Source organism: Alternaria conjuncta (assembly GCF_024043145.1).
Source record: "Alternaria conjuncta strain BMP 0040 chromosome Unknown scaffold_5, whole genome shotgun sequence".
NCBI lineage: Eukaryota > Fungi > Ascomycota > Dothideomycetes > Pleosporales > Pleosporaceae > Alternaria > Alternaria conjuncta.
The window spans coordinates 1,901,269-1,929,185 of NW_026250094.1; the positions used below are offsets into that span (position 1 = coordinate 1,901,269).

General features: G+C 53.4%; 9 protein-coding genes across 9 annotated transcripts; 4 read left to right on the plus strand and 5 right to left on the minus strand.

The window, feature by feature from the left end:
• Positions 1–603: 603 nt before the first annotated feature.
• J4E85_004269 (uncharacterized protein) lies at positions 604–1,863 on the minus strand (the record flags this gene model as incomplete). Its single annotated transcript, XM_051468528.1, has 1 exon — positions 604–1,863. One exon carries the CDS (start codon positions 1,861–1,863, stop codon positions 604–606), a length of 1,260 nt encoding a protein of 419 aa, XP_051328120.1.
• Positions 1,864–3,040: 1,177 nt separating this feature from the next.
• Positions 3,041–4,827, plus strand: CBS2 (Cytochrome B translational activator protein cbs2; the record flags this gene model as incomplete). The annotated part of the gene is made up of 5 exons (XM_051468529.1): positions 3,041–3,181; positions 3,234–3,290; positions 3,353–3,446; positions 3,499–3,636; positions 3,683–4,827. The coding sequence occupies 5 exons, from the start codon at positions 3,041–3,043 to the stop codon at positions 4,825–4,827; spliced, it is 1,575 nt and encodes a 524-aa protein (XP_051328121.1).
• Positions 4,828–5,892: 1,065 nt separating this feature from the next.
• J4E85_004271 (uncharacterized protein) lies at positions 5,893–8,058 on the minus strand (the record flags this gene model as incomplete). Its single annotated transcript, XM_051468530.1, has 1 exon — positions 5,893–8,058. The coding sequence occupies one exon, from the start codon at positions 8,056–8,058 to the stop codon at positions 5,893–5,895; it is 2,166 nt and encodes a 721-aa protein (XP_051328122.1).
• A 409-nt stretch (positions 8,059–8,467) lies between these two features.
• On the minus strand, positions 8,468–9,562 carry J4E85_004272 (uncharacterized protein; the record flags this gene model as incomplete). Its single annotated transcript, XM_051468531.1, has 1 exon — positions 8,468–9,562. The coding sequence occupies one exon, from the start codon at positions 9,560–9,562 to the stop codon at positions 8,468–8,470; it is 1,095 nt and encodes a 364-aa protein (XP_051328123.1).
• A 197-nt stretch (positions 9,563–9,759) lies between these two features.
• On the plus strand, positions 9,760–10,569 carry J4E85_004273 (uncharacterized protein; the record flags this gene model as incomplete). The annotated part of the gene is made up of 3 exons (XM_051468532.1): positions 9,760–9,840; positions 9,896–9,978; positions 10,029–10,569. 3 exons carry the CDS (start codon positions 9,760–9,762, stop codon positions 10,567–10,569), a joined length of 705 nt encoding a protein of 234 aa, XP_051328124.1.
• Positions 10,570–11,699: 1,130 nt separating this feature from the next.
• Positions 11,700–18,715, minus strand: J4E85_004274 (uncharacterized protein; the record flags this gene model as incomplete). The annotated part of the gene is made up of 5 exons (XM_051468533.1): positions 11,700–12,126; positions 12,178–16,647; positions 16,696–17,440; positions 17,492–18,509; positions 18,683–18,715. The coding sequence occupies 5 exons, from the start codon at positions 18,713–18,715 to the stop codon at positions 11,700–11,702; spliced, it is 6,693 nt and encodes a 2,230-aa protein (XP_051328125.1).
• A 930-nt stretch (positions 18,716–19,645) lies between these two features.
• On the plus strand, positions 19,646–20,751 carry J4E85_004275 (uncharacterized protein; the record flags this gene model as incomplete). The annotated part of the gene is made up of 4 exons (XM_051468534.1): positions 19,646–19,750; positions 19,801–19,965; positions 20,018–20,096; positions 20,144–20,751. The coding sequence occupies 4 exons, from the start codon at positions 19,646–19,648 to the stop codon at positions 20,749–20,751; spliced, it is 957 nt and encodes a 318-aa protein (XP_051328126.1).
• A 688-nt stretch (positions 20,752–21,439) lies between these two features.
• J4E85_004276 (uncharacterized protein) lies at positions 21,440–24,036 on the plus strand (the record flags this gene model as incomplete). The annotated part of the gene is made up of 3 exons (XM_051468535.1): positions 21,440–21,711; positions 21,799–23,650; positions 23,704–24,036. The coding sequence occupies 3 exons, from the start codon at positions 21,440–21,442 to the stop codon at positions 24,034–24,036; spliced, it is 2,457 nt and encodes an 818-aa protein (XP_051328127.1).
• Positions 24,037–25,677: 1,641 nt separating this feature from the next.
• J4E85_004277 (uncharacterized protein) lies at positions 25,678–26,372 on the minus strand (the record flags this gene model as incomplete). Its single annotated transcript, XM_051468536.1, has 3 exons — positions 25,678–25,762; positions 25,814–25,966; positions 26,044–26,372. The coding sequence occupies 3 exons, from the start codon at positions 26,370–26,372 to the stop codon at positions 25,678–25,680; spliced, it is 567 nt and encodes a 188-aa protein (XP_051328128.1).
• Between the last annotated feature and the right edge of the window lie 1,545 nt (positions 26,373–27,917).

Here is a 27,917-nt window from a genome sequence, read left to right on the forward strand (position 1 = left end):
GCTCGCTTATGCAAGGTACATCTTTTGTCCCATGGTTCAACACGTTGCGCGGCTGCAGGCTGGCTGAGAAATAGCTGGTGGGGTCGGGGCTAGGGGATGTCGCATTTTAGCCGTCGGTGCGTTGTTGGGGCCCGGACGTGCCATTGGCGGTAATATCGAGGAATGATAATGAGGGGTTGGACCAATCATCACGACAGCGCGAAGAAATGCTATCAAATGCTTTGGATTTTTATGTTGGGAAAATACATTGATGTGATGTGCTGCAGGAAGTGCCTGTACCGTCGCCAAACAGGGGCTGACAACGTCATCCGCTGACAGGTAGGAAACATGGGCCCGGGGGTAAATTGTACAAAATGAACCTTCACCACATATGATAGCCATCCAACGCCCAGTCGCCATGGTACTTCCGCTCGAGTGAAAGCAATCGCTAGATCTACTCGAAGGTTGCCGAAGCAATCTGAATGTGAACATGAGGCCGATAACATGAGAATATTAGAACATGACAGAAGCCGACAGTTCTGATACCCGAAGTGGTTGGATCGCAAGGTACATGTAATGTGTAGTATGCCGCGAGATGGTATCTGGGGCATCTGGAGTACTGAGCTACTCCTTCACGTAGAGCCTGTCCTTTCGCACCATCGCTTCCTTCAGGTCATGCCAGGCCATTCTGCTCATGAACCTATCGGCACCATGATGGTACTTCTCGGGTTCCCGCACCACTTCGTCGGCCTTGATCTGCTCCAGGTAACCCAAAAACCTGACGTCGGTACGGCCCAGTTGCCGACGTCCGCCAAAGTACATTGTGACCTTGCGGAGCTTGGCGTTGCGGAGGATGCGGAGGCAGTTCGCCAGGTAGTCATCGTTCAGATAGCGGCGCTCCTCGTTGGAGCGGACATAGGGTGTGTCCTTTGGGCGTGCGTCATCGAAGACGAACTTGACATCGCGAAGGTATTGAATGTTCTCGGGGCCGATCATTCTGAGGAAGTGCAGTACGTCCTGGTAACCGATCTCCTTGGGTACCGGCTCCCAGTAGGGTCCTCGAGTATCGTAGTGTCGGTGGAAGGAGAATGTGTTCTCGCCGTATAAGATCGAACAGCCTTCGTTATGCACCAGCTTACAGGTCCTGAGGAACTGACCAGACTTGGTTAGGCTTTCCTTGGGGTCGATGGCCGTCATCGGAATCCTGAGCTTCGAGGTCTTTTCCTTGCGAGCGAAAAGGTACCGATAGATAGTGTTCCTTAGCTCGGGCGGCAGATCCGTGAAACCTACGCTGCCTACCGCGGACTTTCCGGCTGGCTGCGGACCTGTAACACGGGACTTGTTCGATTTGCCTGGCTGCATCTCGTGCAGTTTGCCCTGCTCGTTGGTCTGTAGGATGGTGCTGTCGAGCTTGACGAAGAGTGGACCGTGGAAGCCTAGCGGGACGTTGAACTGCAAGGTCATGGGCGGCTTCTTCGGAGCACTCCGATGAAAGGCGCCGGCATCCTCATTGTCGGTGAGGTCATCGAGCTCCTGGCGGTAGACAACGGGTTCTAGACGCGGAGACGGAGGTGAGGGACTGCGCTTGCGCTTCAGTGCGCCCTTTTTCTTCTTGTCTGAACGGCTGCGCGGGTCCATATCGTCCTCTTCCTCCTCGTCGCTCAACTCGCTCAACTCACTCTCGGTCAAGGCGTCAAAGTCGGCGTCTTCGAAATCGACGTAGCCTGCCACTTTCTGAATCTTGCCTGCGCTCTTTCGAACCGGACGGCCTGTCTTCTGGTTGTACTGCGTGATCTTGGAAGGGCTGCCTAGCTCCGGACTCGAGTCGCGACTCTTCGGTGTTGTTGGAGGAGGCAGGCTCGGTGTCTTGAGTTTGGGCGCCATGATGTGATTCTTATATGCGGACACCTTGCTAGTTGAGGCTGTTAGCGGTGTAAGAAACGGTCACGCTTGGCCGTTGGATGACCGCTGTTAGAAGCAGAGGGAGAGGTAGAGGTTGCGGCTGCGGTCAAGATGGGGCTGATGCAGTAGACGCGGGGTCAGTAAACAGAGAAAGCGCGTCTAAGGCAGTGACGGTCGTTGCCACGCGCGCTTTCCAGGCTAAGGACTGTTACTAGTAGCCTTGGCAGTAGGCTGGAGGAGGTGAGAGCAGTGTCCTCCATCCATGCTCAGAAGTTCTGGTGATCCCACCTGGAGACTGGGTGCAGGCTGTCACATGTCTTTCGTGCACGAAGCTCGAGACGGCACGTTGAAGACACTGATCAGAAATGGATCACAGTCTGTGTGTGAAGAAGCTGCCAAGTGGTACTGTCGTGAGTCCGTCAGGGTCTCTCAGGGTCAGGGTAAAGGTGAGTGGAAAGCGTGTCCAGCCGTGTTATCTAGCAGGGGCAAAACTTAGTTCCGCGTTCGGCTTCTCGATTAGCAGTTACGCATGCTGAGAGTTAAAGTGAACCGCTGTTGCTTCGCCTGCTTATGTGAAGGTGTAGAGTCAATATAGTCGACGTCATACTGAGGTGTGGCACATTCATGGTGAGTAATTCTTATGAGCAACAACAAGACGTGGTGACAATAACGATTACATTGAAATGCTACATACAAGGTGACGACAGCGGGATTGACTGAAGGCACTATACATTTCGTGCTCCAGACCGTACCGCGCCGGACACATCACAGCAGCATCAACAGATGCTTCCTACGTAACGAGCCGATCATAGATTTTTTCGTCCCCCTAGGTGGTGGGTGCCGGGGCGTGTCAACAGCTCCCACATCGGCCAGCTTGCGCCAGCCAAGTGAGGATGCAGCTGAGTTGAAAGCAGTCATATCATCTCGGGTTTAGTTACGTGAAGAAAAGAAGAGAGGACGCGAGACGGAAGCGTCGATGTTTTACCGCCGGAGAACGGAGAAACGGCGCCGAGGCCTTAACCCCTGCCAGTGCCGCCCTAGTCCGTGATTAAGCGGGCCCATCGTTTCGTTGCCTCATTGAGACTACGAGTCCGGCTGGCATCGAGCACGTTTATAAGGTCGCGCCACGCTTCCACTGTGTATACCAGATCGACTCAACATGGCGAACCTCAGAGCAGCCTGCAGAGCGCCTTTGCGCCAGCTCACCTCTCGCTCCACAGCCTCAATTGCCACCAACCATGCAAGAATACAGACACAACAATGGCGGGGCTATGCGACAAGTATGGATGCGCAACAAAAGGTACACAATACGATAGCAGGATGAAGCGGGTTGAAGGACTAACAAGCGGCAGATTCTCTCCCAAGATCTTGAACAAGCCGATCCCACCGTCTATCAGATCATCAACAGGGTTAGTTGCCACATGCCTAGGTCGCAGATACGAAGACGAAGCTCACAATACTTCTATCGCAGGAGAAGAATCGCCAGAAGCACTTCATAAACCTCATCCCCTCGGAGAACTTCACATCCCAAGCTGTGCTCGATGCGCTCGGCAGTGTGATGCAGAGTATGTTCCGCGCATCCTCACACCACAACCTCAAGCTTACACAACGCCATAGACAAGTACTCGGAAGGATACCCAGGCGCACGATACTACGGAGGAAACGAGCACATTGACGAGGCCGAGCGCCTATGTCAGCAAAGAGCACTCAAAGCATTCGGTTTGAGCCCTGACGAGTGGGGTGTCAACGTCCAGCGTGAGTCAGTCGCCAAACCGCTATACTATGTATTAACACAACACAGCCCTCTCCGGATCACCCGCAAACCTCTACGCCTACTCCGCCGTCCTCAACACCCACGACCGTATCCTCAGTCTCGATCTGCCCCATGGCGGCCATCTATCGCACGGATACCAAACACCCACCAAGAAGATCTCCGCCGTATCCAAATACTACGAGACCCTCCCATACAGGCTGAATGAGAAGACTGGCATCATCGACTATGAGAAGATGTCAGAGCTGGCTCACCTATACAGGCCAAAGGTCATCGTTGCGGGCACATCAGCATACAGTCGGTTGATCGAGTACGAGCGCATGCGAAAGCTGGCAGACGATGTTGGCGCATACCTCCTCTCCGATATGGCTCACATTTCAGGTCTTGTTGCCGCCGGCGTTATCCCATCTCCGTTCCCCCACTCCGATATCGTTACCACCACAACACACAAGTCGCTGCGAGGCCCGCGAGGCGCCATGATCTTCTACCGCAAGGGTGTACGGAAGGTTGACAAGAAGGGCAAGGAGGAGATGTACGACTTGGAGGGCCCCATCAACGCATCCGTGTTCCCAGGCCACCAGGGAGGACCCCACAACCACACCATCACTGCTCTGGCTGTAGCTCTGCAACAAGCCTCAACCAAAGAGTTCAAGGACTACCAACAACAGGTTCTGGACAATGCAAAGTCTCTCGCGCAGCGTCTTGGCGACTCAAAGGAGAACGGCGGTCTTGGCTACAACATCGTCTCAGGCGGCACTGACAACCATCTTGTCCTTGTCGATTTGAAGGACCGCGGCGTAGACGGCGCACGAGTAGAGCGCATCCTCGAGCTTGTAGGCGTCGCGTCGAACAAGAACACTGTTCCCGGTGACAAGTCTGCCATGAAGCCCGGTGGTCTGCGTCTCGGAACTCCCGCCATGACAACTCGTGGCTTCCAGACCGAGGACTTCAAGCGTGTGGCTGACGTCGTGCACCGCGCCGTTGGAATCACTCAAAAGCTCGACAAAGATGCTAAGAAGAAGGCCGAAGACACCGGTCGCAAGAACCCCGCCAGTGTAGCCGCGTTCAAGGAGTACGTTGGTGAAGGCGAGGACATCACCGAGATCATCGAACTCAAGAAGGAGGTCGAGGACTGGGTTTCTACATTTGCGCTACCTTGGGACAAGGCGCAATGATGAGAACAATACGAATGAAAATTCATGCCTTGTAGCAGGGTTTCGGCGTTCGAGGTGAAGGAGGGCAATTTATGTATATATGATAAGCTTCTTTTCACGGCTACGAGAACAATAGCTCGCTTGCCTCCACGATCCACTCTCACCACACTCCCATAACCATTGTGCGCTTCCCTTCTCATCGATTTACTTTAGTGCTTCTTAAGATTATGCTATCCCTTGATTCTTCCATCTTTTTTTCCAGTCCTTACTCTGCCTCCAAGCACCACAGTCCTTACCGACATACTCTACTCAAGCGGACATCACACATCCTCAATACGCTGCCGAGTTGACACCATCATTATGCTTATCATCACTATTCTCGCGCTCTTCGTCTTCATGAATCATACCGGCGGCGCACTGGTACTCGCCCAAGATGCTACCACGCCGCGTACATCCGCACTCACTACACCCATCTACATCTATCTCAATGAGCCCTCCGATACACCAATCGAGGCAATGCCACCAACAGCCTTCACCACTGCGACTGAGTCCACCCCGGCGACTACCGAAGCAGAGCACCAAACCACTACCCTCACACTCCACTTCGTCTCGCCAACTACACCAACAGCAAACCCCACCAAAAACCCCACCATCAACGCCTTCGGCGAACCAACCGATCTCCCCCCAGAACATCATGATTGGGTCGTAGGCGCAACAGTGTCCCTACTATGCTACGACTTCCTCATCATGGTGGCGTTCGCATGGTGTTGGGTCATGGGCTGGTTTTGGTGGTGGAGGAAGGTCGATAGAGGGAACGGGCAGATGGACGGGGAGAGGAACATGGAGTGGTGGGGAAGGAGGGCGGTGATGGATGAGAATATGGAGAGGGAGATGCGGAGGTTGGGTATGGTGTGATGTATTTGACGGATGAGGAGGAGTAGGATATTGAGGGCTATTTTGGAAGAAGTGTATTCTAGGCGAACTGTATCATTACTCTGAAATCATCATTACATTCGACGAACCAAGCGTCAGATGACTATACCATGCACATAAACCCGCTTCATCTCCATCGCCACCTCTAACCACCTACCCATGCATCGTCTGCCCACCCGGCCCCCTCTCCCAAAACTCCAACGTAAGCGCAGCAAGAAAACAAGGAATCTCCTTCCTCCCCTCAACCCAATACACAATCTGATCGCGTATCTCGCCCGCAAACACACTCTGCTCTCCGCCCGACACCTTCATCGTCCCGTTCTCGCCGTCAAACACTATACTGTTCTCTCCATCCTCGTCTGCTTGTTTGAACATGCTGGTCACCTTGACGCGGCCGTTGGGCATGAAATCCAACTTCCAGCCTAGGATGGAAGCGACGGCTTCTCTGAACTCGAGGGATTTGGCGGCCCAGATTTGTTTGAGACGCTTGATCTTCTTCTCGGAGGAGGCGAGTTGGGTTTTTATTTCTTCGAGCTCGTCTCGGGCGGCGTCGAGTGTGGCGGCGGGGACGGTGGAGGGGGGCGTCCTTTGGTTCTCCAGCTGATCGATGAGTTGGGCGTTGGCTTCGCGGAGATTGCGTACGGTGCTTAGTTTGAGGGCTTCGGCGTCGGCCGTGGGGTTGGATTTGAGCTCCAGGACGCGTGTTCGCGAAGACTCTTTCAGCTTCTTCAGCTGCGAGTGCTGGGCTTTGTATTCGGATTCGACAAGTTTCTGCTTCTTTTGCAGGGCGTGAAGGTCGTCTTGTAGTTGGCGGTTCTTCCGACGTAGTTCGCCAACGCGTTCATCATTCTCGTCTGTATCGAGAGCGCGCTTCTGGCCTGTGGTCGCAGGCGCGGGTTTCTCCAGGTTGTTGAACTCTTGTTGTAGGGTGTCGACTTCTTTGCGATATTGGTCGACGAGATCTTCAAGCTCCTTTATGCGCTCAGACTTTGCAGCGTCGAATGTGTCGGGCTGCATTTCACGCTCTTCGTCGTCAAAAGCCTTGACTTGGGCGCGCAGGAAGTCGACTTCCTTGGTTGCGAGAGCCTTCTGTCGTTCGAGACGCGCTCGCGCCTTTGCATCGGCACTGCTCGTCGCGGCGGTGTTTCCGGCGGCCTTGAGCTGCTGAATTTCCGCTTGTAGTTTGGTCTTCTCCTCTTCGAGTGCTTGTATGGTAGCATCCTTGACAGTGAGTTCAGGCTTGATCTCGCCCAGCCTGTTGAGAAGATCGGTCCTCTCTATGCGCTCTTGGATAAAGGCTCGCGCGAGGTCTTGGGGGGTTTCGAAGAGTACTTCGCCGTGTATCTCTGCCTCGGCCTCAAGGTACGACGTCCAGGAGTCGCGTTCTTCTTCTAGGACCTGCTTCCTCAGCTCTGCCTCTCCCAACTGCCGTTCTAAGTCATCCATCATGCGCAGCTTTGTCTGCAGAGACCTCTTCTCCTCCTCGACAACCTCAATCGCCTTGTGTTGCTTCCGGTACTGCTTGAGCTCCGTATTCTGCTCCCTCGTCAGGGTCTCCAGCTTCTTGATGTGTGCGACCTGATCGGAGAGTTCCCTCTTGATGACTGCCAGTGTTTCCGCATCTCCAGTGATTGCCTTCAGGCGCAAGACCTCAGCCTCCATCTGACCGACTTCCTCCTCCTTCTGCGCAAGCTTCTTCTGCGACGTTTGTAGAGCATTGACCTTGGCTTGTAGATCTGCATGCATTTCCTCCACACTCTCCTTCAGCGCCTTGTGCTCGGTCTGTAGAGTGTTGTATCTGTGCTCGTTCTGCCGTTGCGACGTCGACAACTCCTCCTTGACCTCGTCGTATTCCTCTTGTAGCGATTGCGCCCTCTCTTGACTCTCCCGTAATCGCCGTTCCAGCGCTTGCCGCTCGTTCGCAGCCTTCGTCTGTGCCTCGGCCATCTCCTTGGTCAGCGCATCGTACTTCTTCGCGGTCATGCTGTTCGACGCCTCGACCTGCTGGGCTTTGCGAAAGTCTGCATCGGCGCGGTTTTGGGCGTCGCGGAGTTCCTGCGCATGCTCCAGCTTCATCATCTCCTTTTCTTGTTTCGCGGTTTCGAGCTCATATCGCACCGTATTGAGTTGGGCGCGGAGGTCTTCATTGATCGGGTCAGAAGGCACAACCGTGTGCGGCGCATTCTGGGAGGCTCGTAATGTGGTTCGAAAGGTTTCGCGCAGAGGTTCTCGTTTGGCAGTCGTAGGCGCGGGTGTTGGCTCCTCTTCCTCGCCGGTGAGGAAGTTGAAGGAGGGCTGGGTCGTGTTGCGCACCGCCATGGCAGGAGCGACTCCGTGTTGGTTTGTTTGTTGTGTCGGGACGGGTAAGGAGCGTATATAGTCGTGGTTCAGATGTGGAGGCGGCGATTACACCATTGCGTGTTGGCGAGAAATGCGCTTCACTCACGACACGGCGTAGATTTTGGGCGAGTGAGTGGTTGGTAGTTGGTCGTTCCTGTTGTCGCAAAGCACCGTGTCTGGGGTTCACGGCGCCGTTCGGGCAAGGCCGCCTCAGGCCTAGCGCGTGAGCCCTGGAAGTGCGTCTGGCGCGCAAGCACGTGGCTTTCACTCTACGCAGGTCACGTCATAACTCAAGCACGCTGCAAGAAGAATCAAGTCTTTGTTCTGGATTCAAGGCTATTAATGATACAGCTGCGGCTGCATCGTGAGTTGAAGAGTCAACTACTTCCTACTCTCGTACACCCGCCCACGCTTTCGAAAAGATATCGCCTTCGCCATCCCTCCAGCCCCATGCAACACAGTAATGCCGGAGCAGCATTTCCAGCTCCTCCAGTTCGTCTAGGAATTCCAAGCCAGCGATGCGCTCCTTCTCCTCGTCGTCGATCCACTTTCGCCAAATAGTACTTGTGTCCGCGACCCTTGCCCCGTTTGTCAAGCCATAGCCCTGAAGGCGTGCACGTTGGTCGCCCAACTCAGGATACGCTATCAATGTATGAAGGTGAATGTTGCGGGACTGGAGGTTCGAGATCATGGTGCGACCGAAAGCATCTTGGGGTAGGATGGGCTCGTAGAGAATGAGAGACGCAGGCGTCGCAGGTTGTAGGTAGTGTGTGAGCAGTGATGGCACTATTGATTTCACTGTCGAGGGCTGCAGGTAGACCAGACACATCTCGGACAGGATCAACGTAGGTATGCTCGGATCCAGGTTCGGAATCTGAGGTAGGGGTTTCTCGTCCGATGGGTCGGCCAGAGTACGTAGGTCGAGCGCATGGATGTTGTATGTGTCTGAGTGGTAGGAGGCTGACGTCGACGGTATGTGCAGCAGCTTTCGGTAAAGCAGCGGCTGCCTCTGTATGGTGGCTATCTTGGCGAGTGTATTCGAAGGGAAATCGATTTCATGGTATACGATGCGCATTTGGGGGTATAGGTCGAGGAGGCGGAAGAATCGCGTGTCGGTGCCGGCACCTAGAGAGATGATCTGCTTCGCCGACGACGGGTAGGTGACGAGGAACTTGGCGACGAGAAGGTCGATGGCCGAGGTGCGGACATACGTGCCTCTGTTGAGCAACGGCAGCTTCCTCGTCGTCTGTTGTGTCGCGAACAACTTCGCATATGGGTCGTGAAGGTAACCTAGCTCTACACAGCTCACCCTGCTCCCCGCCGCATCTTGATCAGTCCCCTTGACGGCATCGTCGAGAACTTGGGCCCTTGTTTCACTTGAACCTCCAAGACCACCTCTTCCACGTCCTCTGCCTCTTGATGCTCCGCCGCGGCCTTGTCCGAGAAGAGTTCGTAGGTTGGGGATTTCGTTTGAGGAGGCCATGTCCAAGTTCGAGATGGGCGGAAGTGGTGGGGTTCCAAGCTCCAGGTCCGCGCGCTAGGGCTGCACGCCAAGCCTCTCGCCCGGCCTGCCTTTGGCACTTCTGGAGATTTCTTTGACGCGCCCGTCTTCACTCAGCTGTTGCGCCGACACCACCGCCCGACACTCGTTCCCCCGCATCAACGTCACCGACCGCAAGCATGGAAGGCGAAAAGTACAGCGCGTCTCTGATTCGCCTGTGGAGGGTCTGGCGGACAACCAAGGAGATGATGAACGACCGGGTGCGTTGCGCATGCGCTTGAAGGAATCACGGACTGCGCGCTGACTCTACCAAAGGGCTACATGATTGTCGAGGACGATATGACCATGTCACTCGAGGAGTTCTCAAGGAAATATGCGCGCGAAGACGGAGAGCCTGAGTATGCGCCAACCACAGCCATGTCTGGGCCGCAGTACTGACCGTAACCAGCCGTTCGCGCCTCAACTTCTCCTGCCAGCCCTCCGAAGACATGCTCCGAAGGTATACCGATGCCCCGACCAAGAAGAACCCAGAGCCCCAGCCCAACATCGGCACCATCTGGATCGAGTTCAACGCAGACGAGAACGTTGGAATGAAGCAACTGCGCGACTACATGTCCCATCTTGTCAATGGTTCTTTCCACTCCGGCATCATGGTCACCGTAAAGCCCATGACGGGTATGGCCCTTCGACTCCTCCGCGGCGCGACAAGCATCACCGACGGTCCCAAGGGCGGTGTAGAGGTCTTTGTCGAGCAAGATCTGCTGGTCAACATCACAAAGCACGAATTGGTCCCCAAGCACGTTCTGCTAAGCGACGAGGAGAAGCAGCAGCTACTCCAGCGATACCGTTTGAAGCAGACACAGCTCCCCAGAATCCAGTCCACGGACCCAGTCGCCAAATATCTCGGTCTGAGGAGAGGTTCTGTCGTCAAGATTATCCGAAAGTCAGAAACAGCCGGTCGATACGCCAGTTACCGATGGGTCATATAAGCGTTCAGGCCGAAAGGTAGATCGCGAGAGAGAGAAACGTTCGAGTACAGCGTGCTGTTCAAGCGAAAGCGCGCATGCGTAATACCTCCAGCCGCGTCAAGGCCTTCAGATTGGAGTAGGCACCAAGACCGGTGTAGCATTGGGCGAGGCGTTTGGCGATGGAAAAGGGTCTGGTTTTTAACACCATTTTTGTACTATCTGAGAAGCAGGAAGGAAAGCCAGGGACGAACGAATCAAAGTCTCAAGACTTCATTTTCCATAAAGTGCTATGCTCTGGTGCAGAACCCTTTGTCCACCCCTCACACCAATGAGACAGGGTCAACTACGCCACAGCCATCCGTGTCACCATTTGACTTGTTTCCATACCACGCCGCATCCACACATACCCGATACCCTTAGTCCCCTCCTACCCGCTCCTATTCCCAGCCCAACCTTCCCATCCAAGTAACTCTTTCTGAAAACCATCGAAGTCTGTGACCCAGCATTACCCTCATCGGTGAACTAGCCCCATGGACTATGAAAAGACGCATCATCCTATTCCGGTAGCTGCTAGTTGCAGACACGGGTAGCGCGGCCGCTGGGGTAGCTTTTGTACCGTTCAAGTCACCGTTCAGAGGACGAGTGGAGAGCTGACTTGGCTTGGCCCGGGATACGGGAGCCTATGTGTACGGAGTTTGTTTACCGGTGAGCGTGGGGTTTGGTGATGGTGGTGGTTCTGCTTACGATCAGCAGGGCAGGCTGAGGCTGATGGGCTGATGTTACCAGGTTAGACGAATACCGCTAACCTTGCATGCCGCTCGCCGGATTGGGAAGATGGTACTTTGACGGTGGTGGTAGCGCTGATCGTTATTACATCACCATAGCTGCTTAAACGTAGGTGCGGTAAATATGATAGAATCACAAGGTTCGATCCACGATCCTCGCGACTTCAGATGATATGCATTGAGCGCTGGAAATGCGTCTTGGGGGTATCATACCAACTACGCTGTACGCCCTGCTGATGCGAAAAACTCTATGCGTACATGGTACAAACACGATGGTGGGGTATAATAGGGAAGCTGTCTGTAAAGAAGACACGAAATGAAGTTGAAACATCGCCGCAAACAATCTTCCGCTGTACACATGCCTCCTCAAGGCTCGTCGTCCTCCTGCTCGAACGTCTCGGAAAAGTTGATCAGAGAGGTGAACTGCTCCGTCGTCTCCTCAATCTCCATCGTCTTTCGCTTGGCTTCATCTGCTAGCCAGCTAAGCGGCACCAGTATCATCTCGCCCTTGCTGTTCTTGAGAAGCTTCGTCCTTTCTTTCTTTGTAGACGATGGCTTTGGTAACCCGACCGCGGCCTCCATGGTAGTGATCGCGTCGCTACGTCTGTGCCTGTGTTCAAGGATATCCACGTCGATCGTACGCTTTGCGATGACGTGATAGATGTGAACCTTCTTCTGCTGGCCATAACGACGACTTCGAGCGATAGCTTGTGCCATGGCCGAGTCGTAGGCATACTGCGTCTTTGCCAAGAAGGGCGAAACAAATATGACGTGGTTGGCCACTGTGAGGTTGCTGTAGATGGTCAGTACGAGGAATCTATGTACATATGCAAGAGGTACTTACACGCCAGCTGCAGACTCGCTTCCCAGATTGAGTATGATGAGCTTTTTCCTCTTTTCAGGATTTGTGTTCGTCTTGAAGTCCTCCATAAGCTTCGCTGCCGACGCCTTATGTCGACTTCCGCCCAGCGAGTGGTAAGAGACATTACAGTGGTCGAACACGGTCTCGAGAATGCTGATGATCTCCTCGTTTGGCGCGAAAACGATGCATTGATCAGATTGTGGAAGCCCTTGAACAAGTTGGGCAATCGCCTCAAGCTTGTTGCCAAAGCTCTGACCAGTATGCTGGTCGTGACTTAGACCAAGATCAGCCATCCGGATCAGGTTGCCTTCGCTTGCGTAGGAATTGCAGCCAGTATGTACGCAAGTCTCGTCGTCGGTTCGCAACGCAAGACATTCTTTACATGCAGTATGTCCGCAGTGTGGTATCGAGAAGAGCAATTGAGGGCTAGCTACGCCTTTGCAAACTGGCGAGCTACAGCGGGTAGATTCCTTGCCGACAGTTGCAAGTTGAAGATAGTCGTGGATCGATGCGATGAAACGTTTGGACCTTGTCCTATGCGCAAATTCGAGAGCGGTATCTCGGAGCTGTGAGAGTTCCTGCTTGATCAACCGCTCGCGCTGAAGTTTCGACATGTCCGCGACATCAGCGAGGCCAGATTTGGGGGTCTTTTGTGCTTCTTTGATCAAGCCGCGAACGATTTGACTGGACTCGTCATCTCCGAGCCAATTGTACTGTGATATATCCTTCTGGAAATGGCCGTAAAGGTCTTTAATGGTCGGCTCATTGTTCTTAGACTTCTTCATCAAGCCCTCGAATTTCGACAGCAACTTCAACAAGTCCTTCTTGGTGTTGCGTAATTGTTGCGACCTTTTTTCGAATAAGAGCTCAAGCGCAGATCTGCCTTCTTCCGTCTCAAAGAGCAAAGCACACCTGAGCAGTGCTTCTTCGGCACTTGCGGAATTCTCTAGACTGTCGTTCAGCCTGCTACTCCTGTCCGAGCCAGACTTCTTGTTGAGCTTCTTGATTTGCATCTTCTGAGAAATGAGATATTGAGAGAGCTCCAAGTAGACGGCATGGTGAGCAGCATCCAGATCCACCGAAAGGAGCTTCTCCGAGCAGTCGATGTGCTGAAGCTCAGCCTCATTCTGTCTCACGAAGCTGTCGAGAAAGTCCTGTGCCCGCTGGTGTCTAGCTTGATGCCATTGCCTGGACATGACTTCGGTTTGTGACAAGAAGCTCTCCACATCAGTTTGGTCAAGCTTGGCAATCTTCTCCGCGGATGTCGTAACCGTGCCGTCACCACAGAAGTACCGACCAAGTTTGACTCCGAGGAAGGATGCCAGCTGATTGACATCAGAGAAGTTGGCCAAGGCTGGCGTTCCAGACAACACCCAGCGTTTATGTGCAGCAACTTGTTTGATGCTCGTGGCCATGAAGTTGTTTCCTATCTTATTTGTGTCATTGAGATAGTGATATTCGTCCACGATGATTCTGTTGAACCGGAACAGATGGACGAGTGGCACTAAGTGTGATGAACTGTTTGGTCTCGATGTGGTCTTAGCTTTCGCCTTGGCTTTGGCTTTTTTCGATGGGCCTGAAGTAGACGACATGGCCTCGAAAGAAAGATATGCGCTACCATGCCGGATGCTTATTGGCAATGTGGCCTGGAACTCGGGTTGCTGGAGCCTTTCATCCACGAGTTCCTTCGTCAGCCGTTGAAAGTCCTCGTAGTCATGACGCTTGTACACAGTCAGCTGGTTAGGGATTTCTTCAACGGCCCTATCCAGCCAGCAACTGAATGCACGACGGCTGGTCATCAAAGGTTCTGGCAATGCGGTGAACTTCGCTAGCTCCGAAATATAAGCTTCATCGGCAAACAGCGTCCAGGACACTATGATGACTTTGCTTCGTAAGAGGTCTTCAATCGTGAGACCCTTCAGTTGACTGTAGTTCTCTATGACAAGGACATTATAGCTCTCGTATCTTTCGGATTCTAGAAAGTTCTCCAGTTCCGTACTCCATTGACTTGTAATATGGGGAGGTGAAACGATCAAAGTCGCAGCTGAATCCAGAAGTTGAGGCTGCTCAGCTGCCACGGATCGGTTGCGCTGAATGAGTGCATCCATGGTGCACTGTTCAAATTCGCTCTGGATGAGCCCAATACTTGTAACAGTTTTGCCGAAGGACGGGTGATCGGCGAGCACGCCACCACGGACAACGTGCTCTGTCTCCGCTCGAGCCTCTGCTCTCCAACCTAGACCTGAGTGCACTGACTCTTCTGTCTCGGTGATCTTTATTGTTATGCCCCGCTCTTGCTTTGCCATCCATGACACAGACTTCACTTGCGCTCCCCGCAGATACTCCGGCGGCGTGATTGCGGGATCTTGAATATCATTCGCATTGCTTTGCAGTTGAAACTTCTGGAGGGGCTGTGAAGGTAAATCAACATGATCCGTTATCAGCCTCCAGGAAGTAGTCGTGGAAACACCCTTGGCAAACCTTCCTCGCGCGCGATGCGTCAACGACAGAATATCGACACCGATCCGGATTCGTGTCCCCGACAGATCACTGGAAGCTTCCAATTGAACTATATCAGGGCGTTGCTTGATGGCGCGCTCGAATGCGGCAGCAGCTCGGCGGTCCTCGTGTGCTGTCGCTAGGCTCTTCTCGTTGACACTCCAGAGAATCTCGGGATACAGTGGTGCGCAGGAACACTCCCCGGACCAGTCTGACTGCACTGTCTGCCAAGATGAGCATGTCGGTAAGATCTTAGCGTTTTCTAGAGCCCAGGAATACTCTGCAAAAGTACGCACTGAAACTTCATCTTGAAGAGAGACGTCTAGGCAAGTGAGCGCCTGGGAGCAATCTGGTAGGGTGTTGTCAATGAGGCATCCTTCATCGAGAAAACCCACGTTCAGAGGAACAGTTGCTGGTACAAGCATCATTTCAGCAGGGGCGTGCACGTCAGGAATTGTGATGGTAACGGCGTCCACACATCCGTCCTCCACATCCCAGGGTCGCCAGGATGGATGCACACGGGCCAGCGTGACACGGCTGTCTCCATAGTGTTTGCGGGTATGGTCCTGGCTAAAGACGAAGCTGTCATGATCTGATCGGCTGATAGGGTTGGGATCGAGAAACAAGTACATGCTGTTCACCCCCGTTGACCTTTTGTAAAGGCTAGTTGACGCAGTTCCACAATGCGGTTGATGCTCGTAATCGCCGGTGATGGCCGCTACCTCCTGGTCATTGCCCCGAATTGCAATGGTCCTTGGTACGGTCTCCTCTTTGTAGTCCACAAGACCGAGCCGACTCCTCCAAGAGCTAATCCTCCCAGCCGAGCCGCTCATGTTGAGAATATGGTTCTGGGTGTAGGGTATGCGTATATTCCACTTGACGTCGAAGAGAGTATTGGTGGTGGCACTTTGTGCGATCGGATTGCGAACGAACTCGCGCAAGAGGCTGTTACCCGGGAGATTCGGTGGACATCTGACGAATAATGACCATCGAATATCGGAGCCGACATTCAGCTCAATCGTGGCACTAGACGAGCTGTAGGTGATCTTCCACTCATTGTACTCTCTGGAAAATTCACCAATACTGAAATACTGAAAGCTCAGCTGCGCTTCCGATAAAATGGTCAGATACTCGCTCAGAATCGGGTCTTTTGGGCCCATATTGGCAGCCAGATGAGAGATGTTAGGGAAGGCATCGAACTTCAGTCGCGGAGGCAACCTGGGTCTCCACCGCCTGATGAAGTCGTCAGGTAGCGGTGTTCGACGACTTGGTCGGACAATTTCTTTATACACGTGCTTGGGATTCCCGGCACAGGAGGCGCAAGCTGAATGTCCACAAGCAGAGCAGATGTGGATCGCGGTCTTGCTGATGATTTGTTTGCCCTCACAGTTGCACATACGCGCGCTCATCTTGGCTTCGTGCCTGAGCTCGGCCAGGTCGAGATCTTCATAAATGCTTGGTTCCAGGATTGTATGACCCAAGACCTCTGGCTGGGCGACCATTCTACTAGTGGGCGGAGGAGCTTGTGCTTTGTCATATGTTGCTACGTGGTTGGAGCGAAAGGCTCTGGATCCAGCGATAAGAGCAGAGATTAGAGAGGCGCCGATCACTGTAGTTGACATAGCATTGCCAGCTAGGTTTTGTAGGTCCTTCTGTGTTTCGTTGGCGAATAGCAGTCTATCAAGGGGCATTCCCTGAAGGATCAAGAGTTGGCTGCCGTTGAGAGTATGTTGACGATTGCTCGCGAAATCTTGGCCACCTGGTGTCAGGCATGGTGCGATACCCAAGTCTGCTTTGAATCGATCGACATTTTGGCTGACATCCCAGAGCGCCATTTTGTAAAGTGAATCACAGCCCTTGAGGGCAGCAAACTCTAAGTGAGCGATGTCGATGGCGTCATGCACCCTCGAGGACTGAGAATTGTAAAATTTTCGATCTGCGAAATCGGGAGGCCTGTCACCATTAGTCTGAGCAAATGAAAGCAGGATTAGGTGGACTTACATGATGGTACCACTGTCGCTTCGTCGGCTGACCGGGCTTAGTATACCAAGTCTCTTCTCAGATCGAATGTGGTCGTTCCGGAGTTTACATAGAGCCCAGTCCGGTTCGTTCTTCAATATACCGAAGCCACTTGACTCTTTCAGCGACTCCGGAAGGAAAGCTTCGTAGGGGCTGCTGCACTGTCTCTCCAGTTTATGCATCAACTCCTTCCACTGGTCAGTCGCGCTCCTCGCATCTTTACCGAAGTGTGAACGCTCTATCGCAACCATATACATCCTTTCCCTTGTCTGGGGTAGATAGAAGTTTTTGGTGTCGCAGTAGGTCCATTGAGCTTCATAGCCGATCTTTGCCCAACGTTTTACCACGTCATCCCAGGTCTTCTTCTCGTTTTTCACGTTCTCTAACAGTACTAGGGTGGGGCGAAAGCGCTCCGCATATGTGTAGATTGCTCGCCATGTATCGCCAGATTCGCCGCCGTCGTCGATAGTCTTTGCCTTGTTGTTCATCCGCGAGAGATCTTTGCAAACGAAGCCGGCGATGAGGATATCTATGCCCGTGGGGACGTCCACCTCTGCTCCGTATGCTGTGATGGCGGTGGTGGTGTCTTTGCGGAGGAAGTCGCGCACGTCTCGGAACAACTTCCTGGGAGCGAAATTCCGCTCAATGTAACCCTGTTTGAAGATTTCAATCTCTGCGGAGAATTCTTGCTGGATGAACATTGGAGGTTTTCCCATACGTTCAAGTGCTAAAGAACATATTAGATATGACATCTGATGTTTGCGTGCAAATGACTAACCTTTTGATATCTCATCCAGGGCTAGCAACGGCGACTCAGTACCAGAACACATGGTCGCTACTCTGATAGGCCTTTCTCCTAGACTTTGGAGAGCTTCACAAAGGCCGAGGTTTACTGCTTTCGCAGTCATATCGAACATGCAGTCTTGGATGTTCGAGAGCGGGGGAAGGCTCAGATCGATGCCTTTGCCAGCTCGACTTGGTTCTCCAGTCTTAGTGTTCCGGCGTGGGTTTGGCTTGGGCTGATCGTCTTCAACAGGGATAACGTCCTCATCTGTGGAGATGTCTAGCGATTCAGCGTCACTGGCGCCTGATGCTTCCTCATCAGAAGATGCAGGCTCAATTTCCGCTTCGCTTTCTTCTTCTTCGTCCGTTGTAGGAGAACTGTAGATGTCTGATACGTCCTCATCTTCGTCTTCGGCTGCGAGACCCAGGTCTTGGTCGGATACGTCCTCAAGCATGGGTTCAACATAGGACACCCTAGGCCGAGCCCTGCTGGAGCGTCCACTACGACCAAGGTTCAATATGCTGATCTCTTTTCCTTGATCCGAGTCGTTGTCCATCATCTGAACGTCCTCACCACCAGGGGTCGTCGCTGATTTTGGATCGTCTTCTAACGCGAAATCGTTCGAAGTCATAGGCGAGGGTAGCGCATCGTCGCCACAATGCAGCTCTTCGTTCTCGTCGGCAGGCTTCTCTGGTGTCCTCGAAGCTTGGCGCAAGCTCAACCTAGACGGGCTTCTCTTCGGGCTAACCACCTGTGCATGCTGATCGGGTGTGTGGCTCGGTAAGACCTTCCTGCGCTTCGATCTAGATGCGCCGTTGCGTGTTATGTTGTGATCGACTTCATCACTGACATCCTCTGTAGTAACCTGTGCGTCATTGCTGGTCTGAGATACCTCGCTACGTCGAGTTCTTCGGCTTCTGCTGGGCTGTTCTGGTGCCACACCTTCAGACTGTGGGATATTCTCGCTTCTTGTGGCTAGCTCCTCAGGCTTTGGCTTCTTCTTCTCGGGTAGCTTGCGACATAAATGTGTTGTTTTGTTGCGTATGCAAGTATCGCACGGATCTTTTCCGTCGCATTGTTTGAACCCTCCTATAGTGCATCGTGGACAACGTGCCGCTATCGCTGCCGATTCTTCTGGCGTAGGCAGTCGACATTTCTTCTTCTTGTCCCGTATACAGCGCGTACACAGGTCTGCTCCTTCTTCTGTGTGGCATTCATACGCCGCGTTGCCTCCACGGGTGAGGCAGAAATAACAACAGTCTAGAGGTATGACCTGGTCGGCATCGTCGGTCGCTTGAGGTGGTGTCGCGGTATTAGTAGGGATAGAGGGTGTATCAACTGCAACTGGTTAGCTCTTGAGGGACAGCAAGTGGTGATGATAAGGTGAACGGCATACCATGGACATGCTGGGCTGTGTGCGCGCGGCGAGCGCGATTGCCTCGTGTCTGTGTCTCGGCCAAAGGAGTGCGCTCAGTATTTCCTCTGCTGGCAGTGGGTGGCCGTGGTGCAACATGAATAATATCATCGTCGTACTCAGACCTGCTGTGTGCAGGTGACACTTGCAGGTGGGTGACGCGCTTCCGCTTACGCGAATTGTTTTGTCCCATGGTGAGAGTATTTCGATACAAGACACGTAATTGAGTATCGGCACAGCCGTTAATCTAGGGATAGAAGAATGAAGTGGCGCGGTTCGCTCATGGCATGCGATTCGCGCGTTGAGGGCAATAAAGTCAATGGAGTTCATGCGGCATGCAAGCACGTAGCGCGACGACGCGTCGCGCTAGTGGAGCGAAAGCACGTGGGGCATCCTGTCAGGGCACGTACCCCGCATGCCGTCTCTCGCCGCTGGACTGCATGACCTGGGATAGACACGATGAGAGATAAAATGTGCTGAGTATGCCATGAGGTGAATTGAGGGCGAGGGGGTTTGTGTGTGTCCCTTTGAGGCATGCGTAGCCGAAGCGGATAGGCTACTCTGAGAGGGAAGGTGCCATCGTACGTAGCGAAGTCGGACAGCATTCAGCTCAATGTATACCTACGTACCCACCCTCGCGGCTTGGTACTCGTATTACCTTCACCGCAATACTGAAAGAAATCATACAGCGTCCTTGCATTATCCTGTATTCACCACGATTCGTAGCACACATCATGGCTAATCAGGCAGTCAACACATTTGAGGACCTCACTGGTGTCTCGACTTCCTCCTTCAGCAACCCGTATGATGCATTGATATCGGCATGTGAGGATGATGCGGTAAGATTCTTTAACATCTGATCTTTGCATGTACTCAGCAAACAACGCAGGTACGAATCCAAGAAAAGTACCAGCTGCATCGGACTACGAGGAATGCGCAGCAAAAGGCGAAAATGCTCGATACGAGCTTCCAGGGCGTCAACATAGACCCCATACTCTTGAGATTAGAAGACCCCACTGTCGAACCTGGATTCAAAGATCCCCGCAACTGTTTCGTAAGAATGCTGATGTACAATATGCATCGTTACGTGTGCTTATCATGTGCAGGTATTCTGGGGCCGTCCTACAGAGCAAGTCAAGGATATGATCGCCCGAGTGCAGCAGGAACTGCGAACAGTAGCACCAAGTAGGCAAAATATCATGGCTACCGTATTGCAATGCTAATGACAGCAGATCTATGGCTCATGCCCCGGGACAACCAGCATATTACAGTACTTGAGGTAACGCATTCGAAGACGGCACCAGAGATCCAGCAACTCGTCGATAGTGTGCGAGACAAGATACCTGCCATGACCGACTATACCCACGAGCATCGCACGCGCCTCGTCAAGCCCTTGATTGGGTACGATGCTTCAGCGATAGCGTTGAGCTTTGTACCTGCAGCTGGCGAAGGACTGCACTCTGGCCGTACGCCTGAAGACGACAAATTCACTTACCACCATCTTCGCCGAGATATGTTCTCCATGTGTCGCGATGCAGGCCTCCAAGTGGAATCGCGATACGTCGTACCATCAAGCCATCTCACCATCGGCCGCTTCATATATACCAAAGATCAGGAAGACAGAAACGGCTCGCTAGATCCTAAGAAGACGAAGGCTTTGATCGACAAGATCGAGGAGATCAACGCCTGGCTGCAGAAGGACTACTGGCCAGAATATAATGAAGGCAAGATACCTGCTGGAGGAGAGTTCAACGTGGGCCAGGAAAAGGGTTTGCACTGTGGGACGGGCCCCCTGTGGTATGGCGGAGGCGATGCAGTGCATATTGGGAAGGGCTACTGAGCAACGTGAGGTTCTTCAACAACATTTTGGTCACCGCTTGATATTGTGCGGCGCTTTTGTTGGGCCCACAAGTCAGAAGGTAGGTGTACGGCTCTCAGCTGGGGGGCGTCGTGATGTGCTGGCTAGGTTTCGCGTCGCATTCTTTTAACCCGGTATCAAAAGACGTCTATAAAGTAGACATATCCATTATCTTGGGACGTGCGAAGTTATTGAGGTTTATGTTTGTGCATGCAGCAAACACCTCAAATTCTAGCCTTCCCCTACCTGGGCACGCCAACCTAGGAAAAAACTGAACAGCCTGGAGCCTACGTTGACGTTAGGTCACCTACTTTGCAAAGATTTGGGTCAATGTAGTCTGCAGACCTGTTCAGTTTTTTTCTTGTATGAGGTGTGGGTAGTGGCGGCGGAGCGGCGGGGATGACGTGTGGCGTGTGGCTTGGCCAAAGCGCGTTCCTGAAGCTCCCCACGCGGCATCACAGACCCTGACGGTCAAGTTGTATCACGCTTGTTTCTGCTCTGGCTTGCATAGATTTTGAACTGGACAGATCATCGAGGAGTAGACATTACACCACGACCCGGCTAAATCCATCCTTATACTGTAGCCTGGAGACCTTTGCGACCCCGTGAGGCCCCATTGCTGCTGCCTCCCAACGTCTTCACGAATACGTGGCATCCTCCCACCACCAATATGTTCAACCGCGATCGACTTCCAGGCCTTCCTGGTAGCTCCCCTCGGCCACCGCCCCGTAACGACGGCTACGGACGCCCACCTCCGCAACAGCAACCACCACAAGGACCTCCGCGAGGCCAAGACACAAGAATGGCGGGTTATGATGACCGGCCGCAACAACAGCGCATGCCCGCAAGGGGACCACCAGGGGGCGGTGGAGGCGGCGGGCCTCCACGACAACTGCGACCCATCAAGAGCCCAGGAGGCAACGCCTACGCATTTGGCAACATGTATGTACAATTAGCGGCCATGTCGCCTGCAGGCCTCCTCAAAACCCACAATTATACAACTTCGGGATATGGGCTAACACCATAAAGCGTCGCAGTTTCCCCTCAAGACTTCCCACCAAACGCCGACGGCTCCGATATCTACATCATTGTCAACGGGAACTACGCACTCTCCGCACGACCAACACAAGGATGCAACCCGGGCGAGATCGGTCTCACTGATTTCCAGCGAACATGGGCCGGTATATCGCTTGGTCCCCAGGAGGTTGTTAACGCGGCGCCATACGATCACTTCGCGTACAGCGGCGGAAAGTCGTACTTGGGCGCAGTGGACGTGGAAGTCGGATTCGCGGGAAGGAAGACTACGGAGACACCTTACGACCAGGACGAGCTCGCTACCGTCTTCAAGAAGAGTTTCGAGAACCAAATCCTTTCGCCAGGCCAGCAGCTTGTGATCGATATCAAGAACATACCACTCAAGTTATCGATACGAACTGTGACGCTGGCGGATTTGTCTATGGAGAAAGATGAGGCCAACGCGCCTGCGATTACCGATCCTCGAGCTCGTGGCATCCTCACAAGACACACTCAGGTCGACTTCTTCAAGGATGCCAAGACAGATATCAAGCTAAAGGCGTCAGCGCGACGAGCGGCGGCAAACTCCATTATCCAGCCAGGCTTCAAGTTCGAAGACATGGGTATCGGTGGCTTGGATGCCGAATTCGGTGCCATCTTTCGACGAGCTTTTGCCTCCCGTATCTTCCCTCCGGGCATTCGGGAGAGGCTGGGTATCGACCACGTCCGCGGTATGCTCCTGTACGGACCTCCCGGTACGGGTAAAACCTTGATAGCTCGGCAGATCGGAAAGATGCTGAATGCGCGAGAGCCCAAGGTTATCAACGGTCCAGAGGTGTTGAACAAGTACGTCGGAGCGTCCGAAGAGAACATCCGAAAGATGTTTGCGGACGCAGAGAAAGAACAAAAGGAGAAGGGTGACGAAAGTGGTCTGCACATCATCATCTTTGACGAGCTTGACGCTGTATGCAAGCAAAGAGGTTCTGGCGCGGGTAGTGGTACTGGTGTAGGCGACAGCGTTGTTAACCAGCTGCTGTCCAAGCTCGATGGTGTTGACCAGCTACACAACATCCTCCTCATTGGTATGACGAACCGAATGGACATGATCGATGAAGCTCTTCTGCGTCCCGGTCGTCTCGAAGTGCACCTGGAGATTTCGCTGCCCGATGAGTCCGGCCGAGCCCAAATTCTCAAGATTCACACAACCAAGATGCGTAAGAATAACGTCCTTGAGCAAGACGTCAGCGTCGAAGAGCTGGCTAAGCTGACCAAGAACTTCTCTGGAGCTGAACTCAACGGTTTGGTCAAGGCCGCCACATCGTACGCATTTGGTCGACATATCAAGGATGGCACTACTGTCAAAGCAGACGTGGAGGATATCAAGGTCATGCGACAAGACTTCTTGAGTGCACTCGACGACGTCAAGCCGCTCTTTGGTGTCGCTGAAGAGGAGCTCAGTAAGCGATTCCGTCACGGTATCATCCATTACTCGCCCTTCATCAGGGATATACTGGAGGATGGACGTCTATACATCAACCAGGTCAGAAAACCGGAATCGAGTCCGCTCCTCTCGGTTGCGCTCCATGGTCCTCCAGGTTCCGGAAAGACAGCGCTGGCTGCGAAAATGGCAATCGACTCAGGTTACCCATTCATCAAACTCATCTCGGCTGAAGATATGATCGGCTACAGTGAGATGCAAAAGGTTCAACAGCTGGATAAGGTTTTCCGAGACGCATACAAGAGTCCGTTGAGCGTCATTGTCATCGACTCGATCGAGCTCTTACTGGACTGGGTGCCGATTGGCCCTAGGTTCAGTAACACCGTTTTGGCTGCCCTGAAGGTCCTGCTTGCCAAGGAGCCACCAAAGGTATGTAGCCTCACTATCCCGCTTCTACTGTGTAATCCATCTAACAACCCTAGGATCGTCGCCTACTCATCTTCGCGACAACGACCGAACGCTCGGTACTCACACAGCTCGATCTCTTCGCCCGATTCGACGCCGAGATCGCCGTCCCGAACGTCAACACACAGTCCGAGCTGGCAGCCGTCCTGCGGGAATCCGGTGCCTTCTCCGATTCCGACCAACAGCGCGCCATCAGTGAGATCCAGGAGATGACAGGTAACACCGAAATTGGGGTTGGCATCAAGAAGATCCTCACCGGTATCGAGACGGCGAAACAGGACCAGGATGTACCTGGCCGCTTCGCTCGCGTCATGTCTCGTGCTATTGCTGCGAACCGGGGGTCGATATAGACTGGGGTTTAGGTTTGACGAAATACTCGTGAACTCGTTTGGGATATGTCAGATGGAGTGTCTGTAGATCCCTACCACGACCACTATGGTCATGGCTTATGTAGATGCATGAAGCAAACCCAATAGAGATGATATACTACATCACAGTCACAGTCCTTTCCCCTCTCATGCCTCAATGTACTCGCGCTTTCTTACACCCAACGTTCAAACGATAACAGCCTCACTTCTACCCCAGTCCCTGTTCAAATACCATCATACACGATACAACCTCATCTCACTTCTCGTTCGGAACCGTCCTCGGTACACAACATCCCCCTCACCTGCAGAAAACCTGTCACTGTCAGACTCCATTCCAATAACCTCACATACATCTGACACCCCGTCCTCCTGATCTCAACACACACACCCGGAAGACACAGCATCATCATGTCGTATCCCAGTAAGTCGAAACTACAAGTCCGTGGTTTCGGAGCTCGCCGCCGCGTTTCCCCTTCCCCCTCCTTCCCGAGTCGCACTTGGGCCGCCCTGCTTCCGAGTTGGCGAGGCCGAGACCAAGACGTTGGATGAACGGTCATAGGGTGGGGTAAGGTGGAGTGGGGCAAGATTGCACGACATAAGGTGGCTTGCGTCTGTTGGGTTGGAATACTGGTCTTAGATAGACGGTGGTGGGGCGGGATCTGAAACTCTAAACCGGTGTTGTTTTGTGTAACGGATTGAGGCTAGCTGAGATCGGTTGGGGTGTTGGGAGTGGTCTACTACGGTTCGGTTAAGGGATGGCTAGCAACTGGCTAGGTTTGAGGTCACTGCTACAGTGCTGGACTGTGGATCGGGCACGTGTACGGTCAGTAGGTTTACGAGTGCATCTTACATATCCGCTGCAATGGTACACTTGAGCAGATTCGAAGTCACGGTTTCTTAACGTTTCTCACGCTGAACCTAATTCAACAAGTGCATTTTACATGCGTGCGGGTGGGTCACTCCGCTTGGAAGTGGATCGTTACATAAACACGCAGAAAAAGATGAAGAAGCTATCTCAGAGAAATCCTCGTGACTGGCGAGCCGTCCGTCCGTCTGTCACATGATATGATGAGTTCATGACGCCGATCCAAAAGCAGTCCGTTTCCCAAACCAAGGAGACGAAAACAGAATACGCAGCCTTGCTCAACACCTCATAGCCGCCGTTGAAGCCCCACCTTCCAGTCTGACATGTTCGACGAATGAGCAAGCGTACCAGCTTTCCAGCTCGCAGCTCGCCTCTGGCCCGTCGACCGTTGGCATGGACCACGCCAGCGCCGCACTATCCGAGTGCCTTGAGTCGATTGACAGCTGCCATTCGCTGAGCGCTTGCATCCAACAGCGGGCCGGTCCGCGGTATATTTTTGGGAAAAGAAAAGCCGGCGTGTGGGTCGCTAAAGCAGCGAGGCCGTCTACCGAGAGTGGATCGTGAACGACAGTTCGCGTTTTGACGTCTACCGTAAGCGGTTTGGAGACGTCCTGAGTTATAAAAGAAATAATGAAGTCGATGGTATCCGTAGAATCGTAAAGTGAACGTATGCCGCCCGTGTTTTGAGAAAATCCGAAAAGTTGTATGGTTGTATCATCCACAGGCCGTAAGGCGAATATTGTAAGAAGCGCAAAGAACTAGTAGTCAAGAGGTGCTGGGTATCGGCCTTGGGCGGTGCGGAACTGCTCAGGGTACTTTCGCGCCGCACGCTCGTTGAGGGAGCTGCCAATTTGTCAGTCATGCTGTTCAAGTTTAGAGTCGCGGTTGACTCACTCCACGCGTTTCTGTGTGTATTGCAAATCTCTCTGCACGTCTTTCGCGGCTTTCATGCCGTCTGCGAAGCTCATGCGTGCGCCAGCTAGTCGGCGCTGAGCAAGTTGTTGCAGTTCGAGAAGCTCGCGATGCTTGGCGTTCAACTCGCCAGATCTGCACGTTGTGTCAGTTCCGCAGACGCAAACGAATTCGCGCGAACAGTCGCGCGGTGAGATGGTTATCAGACTTACGTTTGTGCTTGCTTCGCTAAGCTGCGATCTAGTGGCATTGGGTCGAATGAGCCGTTTACACGGCTGCCCATGTAATCGAGAAGATCTACGCTCGCAGAGCCACTGCTCGAATCGTAGTCGCTTGCGCTACCGGCGTAGTTGCTGGAAGTCGCCGACGGCTCGTAAGAAGGTACGCCGGATGTTGTGACGCTGGATGGAGCTTCAGGTGGTGATGCTGCTCCACGTCCGTAGCCATGGTGTTGGGGCGGGTAGTAGAAGCCCGGCTTCTGTGGCATGTTGATCGGGTAAGAGGATTGGGGCAATTGGTAGAACGAGTGGGTGGCAGCCATTTTGGGTAGCGTTTAGATCTCTGATGGGTGTTGAGAAAAGTTTGGGTAGTGTGTCGGCGCGAGGCTCAAGTGGTATGATAGCTTGAGTGATTGATGAGGCACTGGATGTGGCTCAGGATAGGGCTTGAAAGTAGTGCAATCTAGTGATATCTCTAAAGAGGTGAGTGAATACGGAAGCAGAAGGGAAGCTCGTAGGGCCTGTGAAAGGGCCTCTTTTTATACCCTTCAGCCAGAGACGTACTAGGAGCATGCTGGTCAACGGGGCAATGCTCTGACCCCTTCATGCCGGCTCAAGCTCGCGACCCCGCCCTTGTGGTGATAAAGGTGCATAGTCTTACGTCCACTGAGGTCTGTTTCCGCTAGAGCCGGCTTGATGAGCGTCATTTAGACTGGGCTGGATGAATGTCCTTGGCCGTGGACGGCAGCCGATCCACGATGCCTCGGAGCGATACTGGATGCTAAATGTGCCAATTGGCCAGGACAAGAGACTAGTGGACAAAAGGGCCAGCTCGTATCAGCATAGAAGGTTCAGCGGAGCGAATTGGCGTGCAATGGCGAAAGGTCGCGTCTGTGGAAGCAGTACCGTCGATGGCCGGCATCAGTGCGTTGCTAAAGGCAGCAAGGCAGAGTAAGCGCAGCAGACGCAGACGCCAACGCCGTGTAAAAGCAGCGCCGGTGGAGCTATGTACATGCATGGGTAGTCTGCCGGACGGCCATGCTAAGTGTTGTCAAGTTGATGCGTTGGCTCGACAGCTGCCAGCGCCTTTGAGCATGCAATCTGGAACGGGATGCGGAGGATCAGACATTGCATGACACCAGTGGCGGGGATTGTTTGCACGCAAATGTAGGAGAAAGATTGCGCGCGCCGACATGCAGCGCAATGGGAGGACGGCATTTCCTGGAAAAATGTCATGGTCACGGCCATGGAAGGTCGTGGAGGAATATTCGGGTCCCAGCAGTAGCCCCGCCTGCTCTTGCCCCTCGTTGGGTCGGTGCGTCATCCTTGCGAGCAGCACGACCGACAGGCCCTTTCACCGGCAATTGGCCATGGACGCGAAGACGACGCCTGACTGCAGGACACACTTGGCTCTTGATGCCTGAAGCCGATGTGCAATCCCTGCACTGCGTAACCACGCACGACACCTCACACACACCCGCACACGTTCCAATGGCACGTCAACCATAAAGTAAGAGCATATCTAGTGGCGGTGAAGGATTCTGTCTAGCTCCAGCCCATGACATGTGATCGGCTCGGTATGCGCCTAACGCCCTTGCATATACCGGCCAGCCATCTCTGGTGTGGCGACTGCCACTACGCGACCGTTTTGGGTAAGCTACGACTTCGGAGAGTCCGCATCATGATCGCGGAAACCCTTTGTGATGACTACGACCCAGAACCGATGACAGCTATTCGGAGCACCATCTAGCAGTCACAGTCAGCTTGTGCTCATACGACCCGCTGCATTGGTGCCTCGATGGCGTTTTACGAGCCGATCCGGTATCACGACTCTCAAAGACAGACAGCCATGTGAGTTGCGCGTGGTC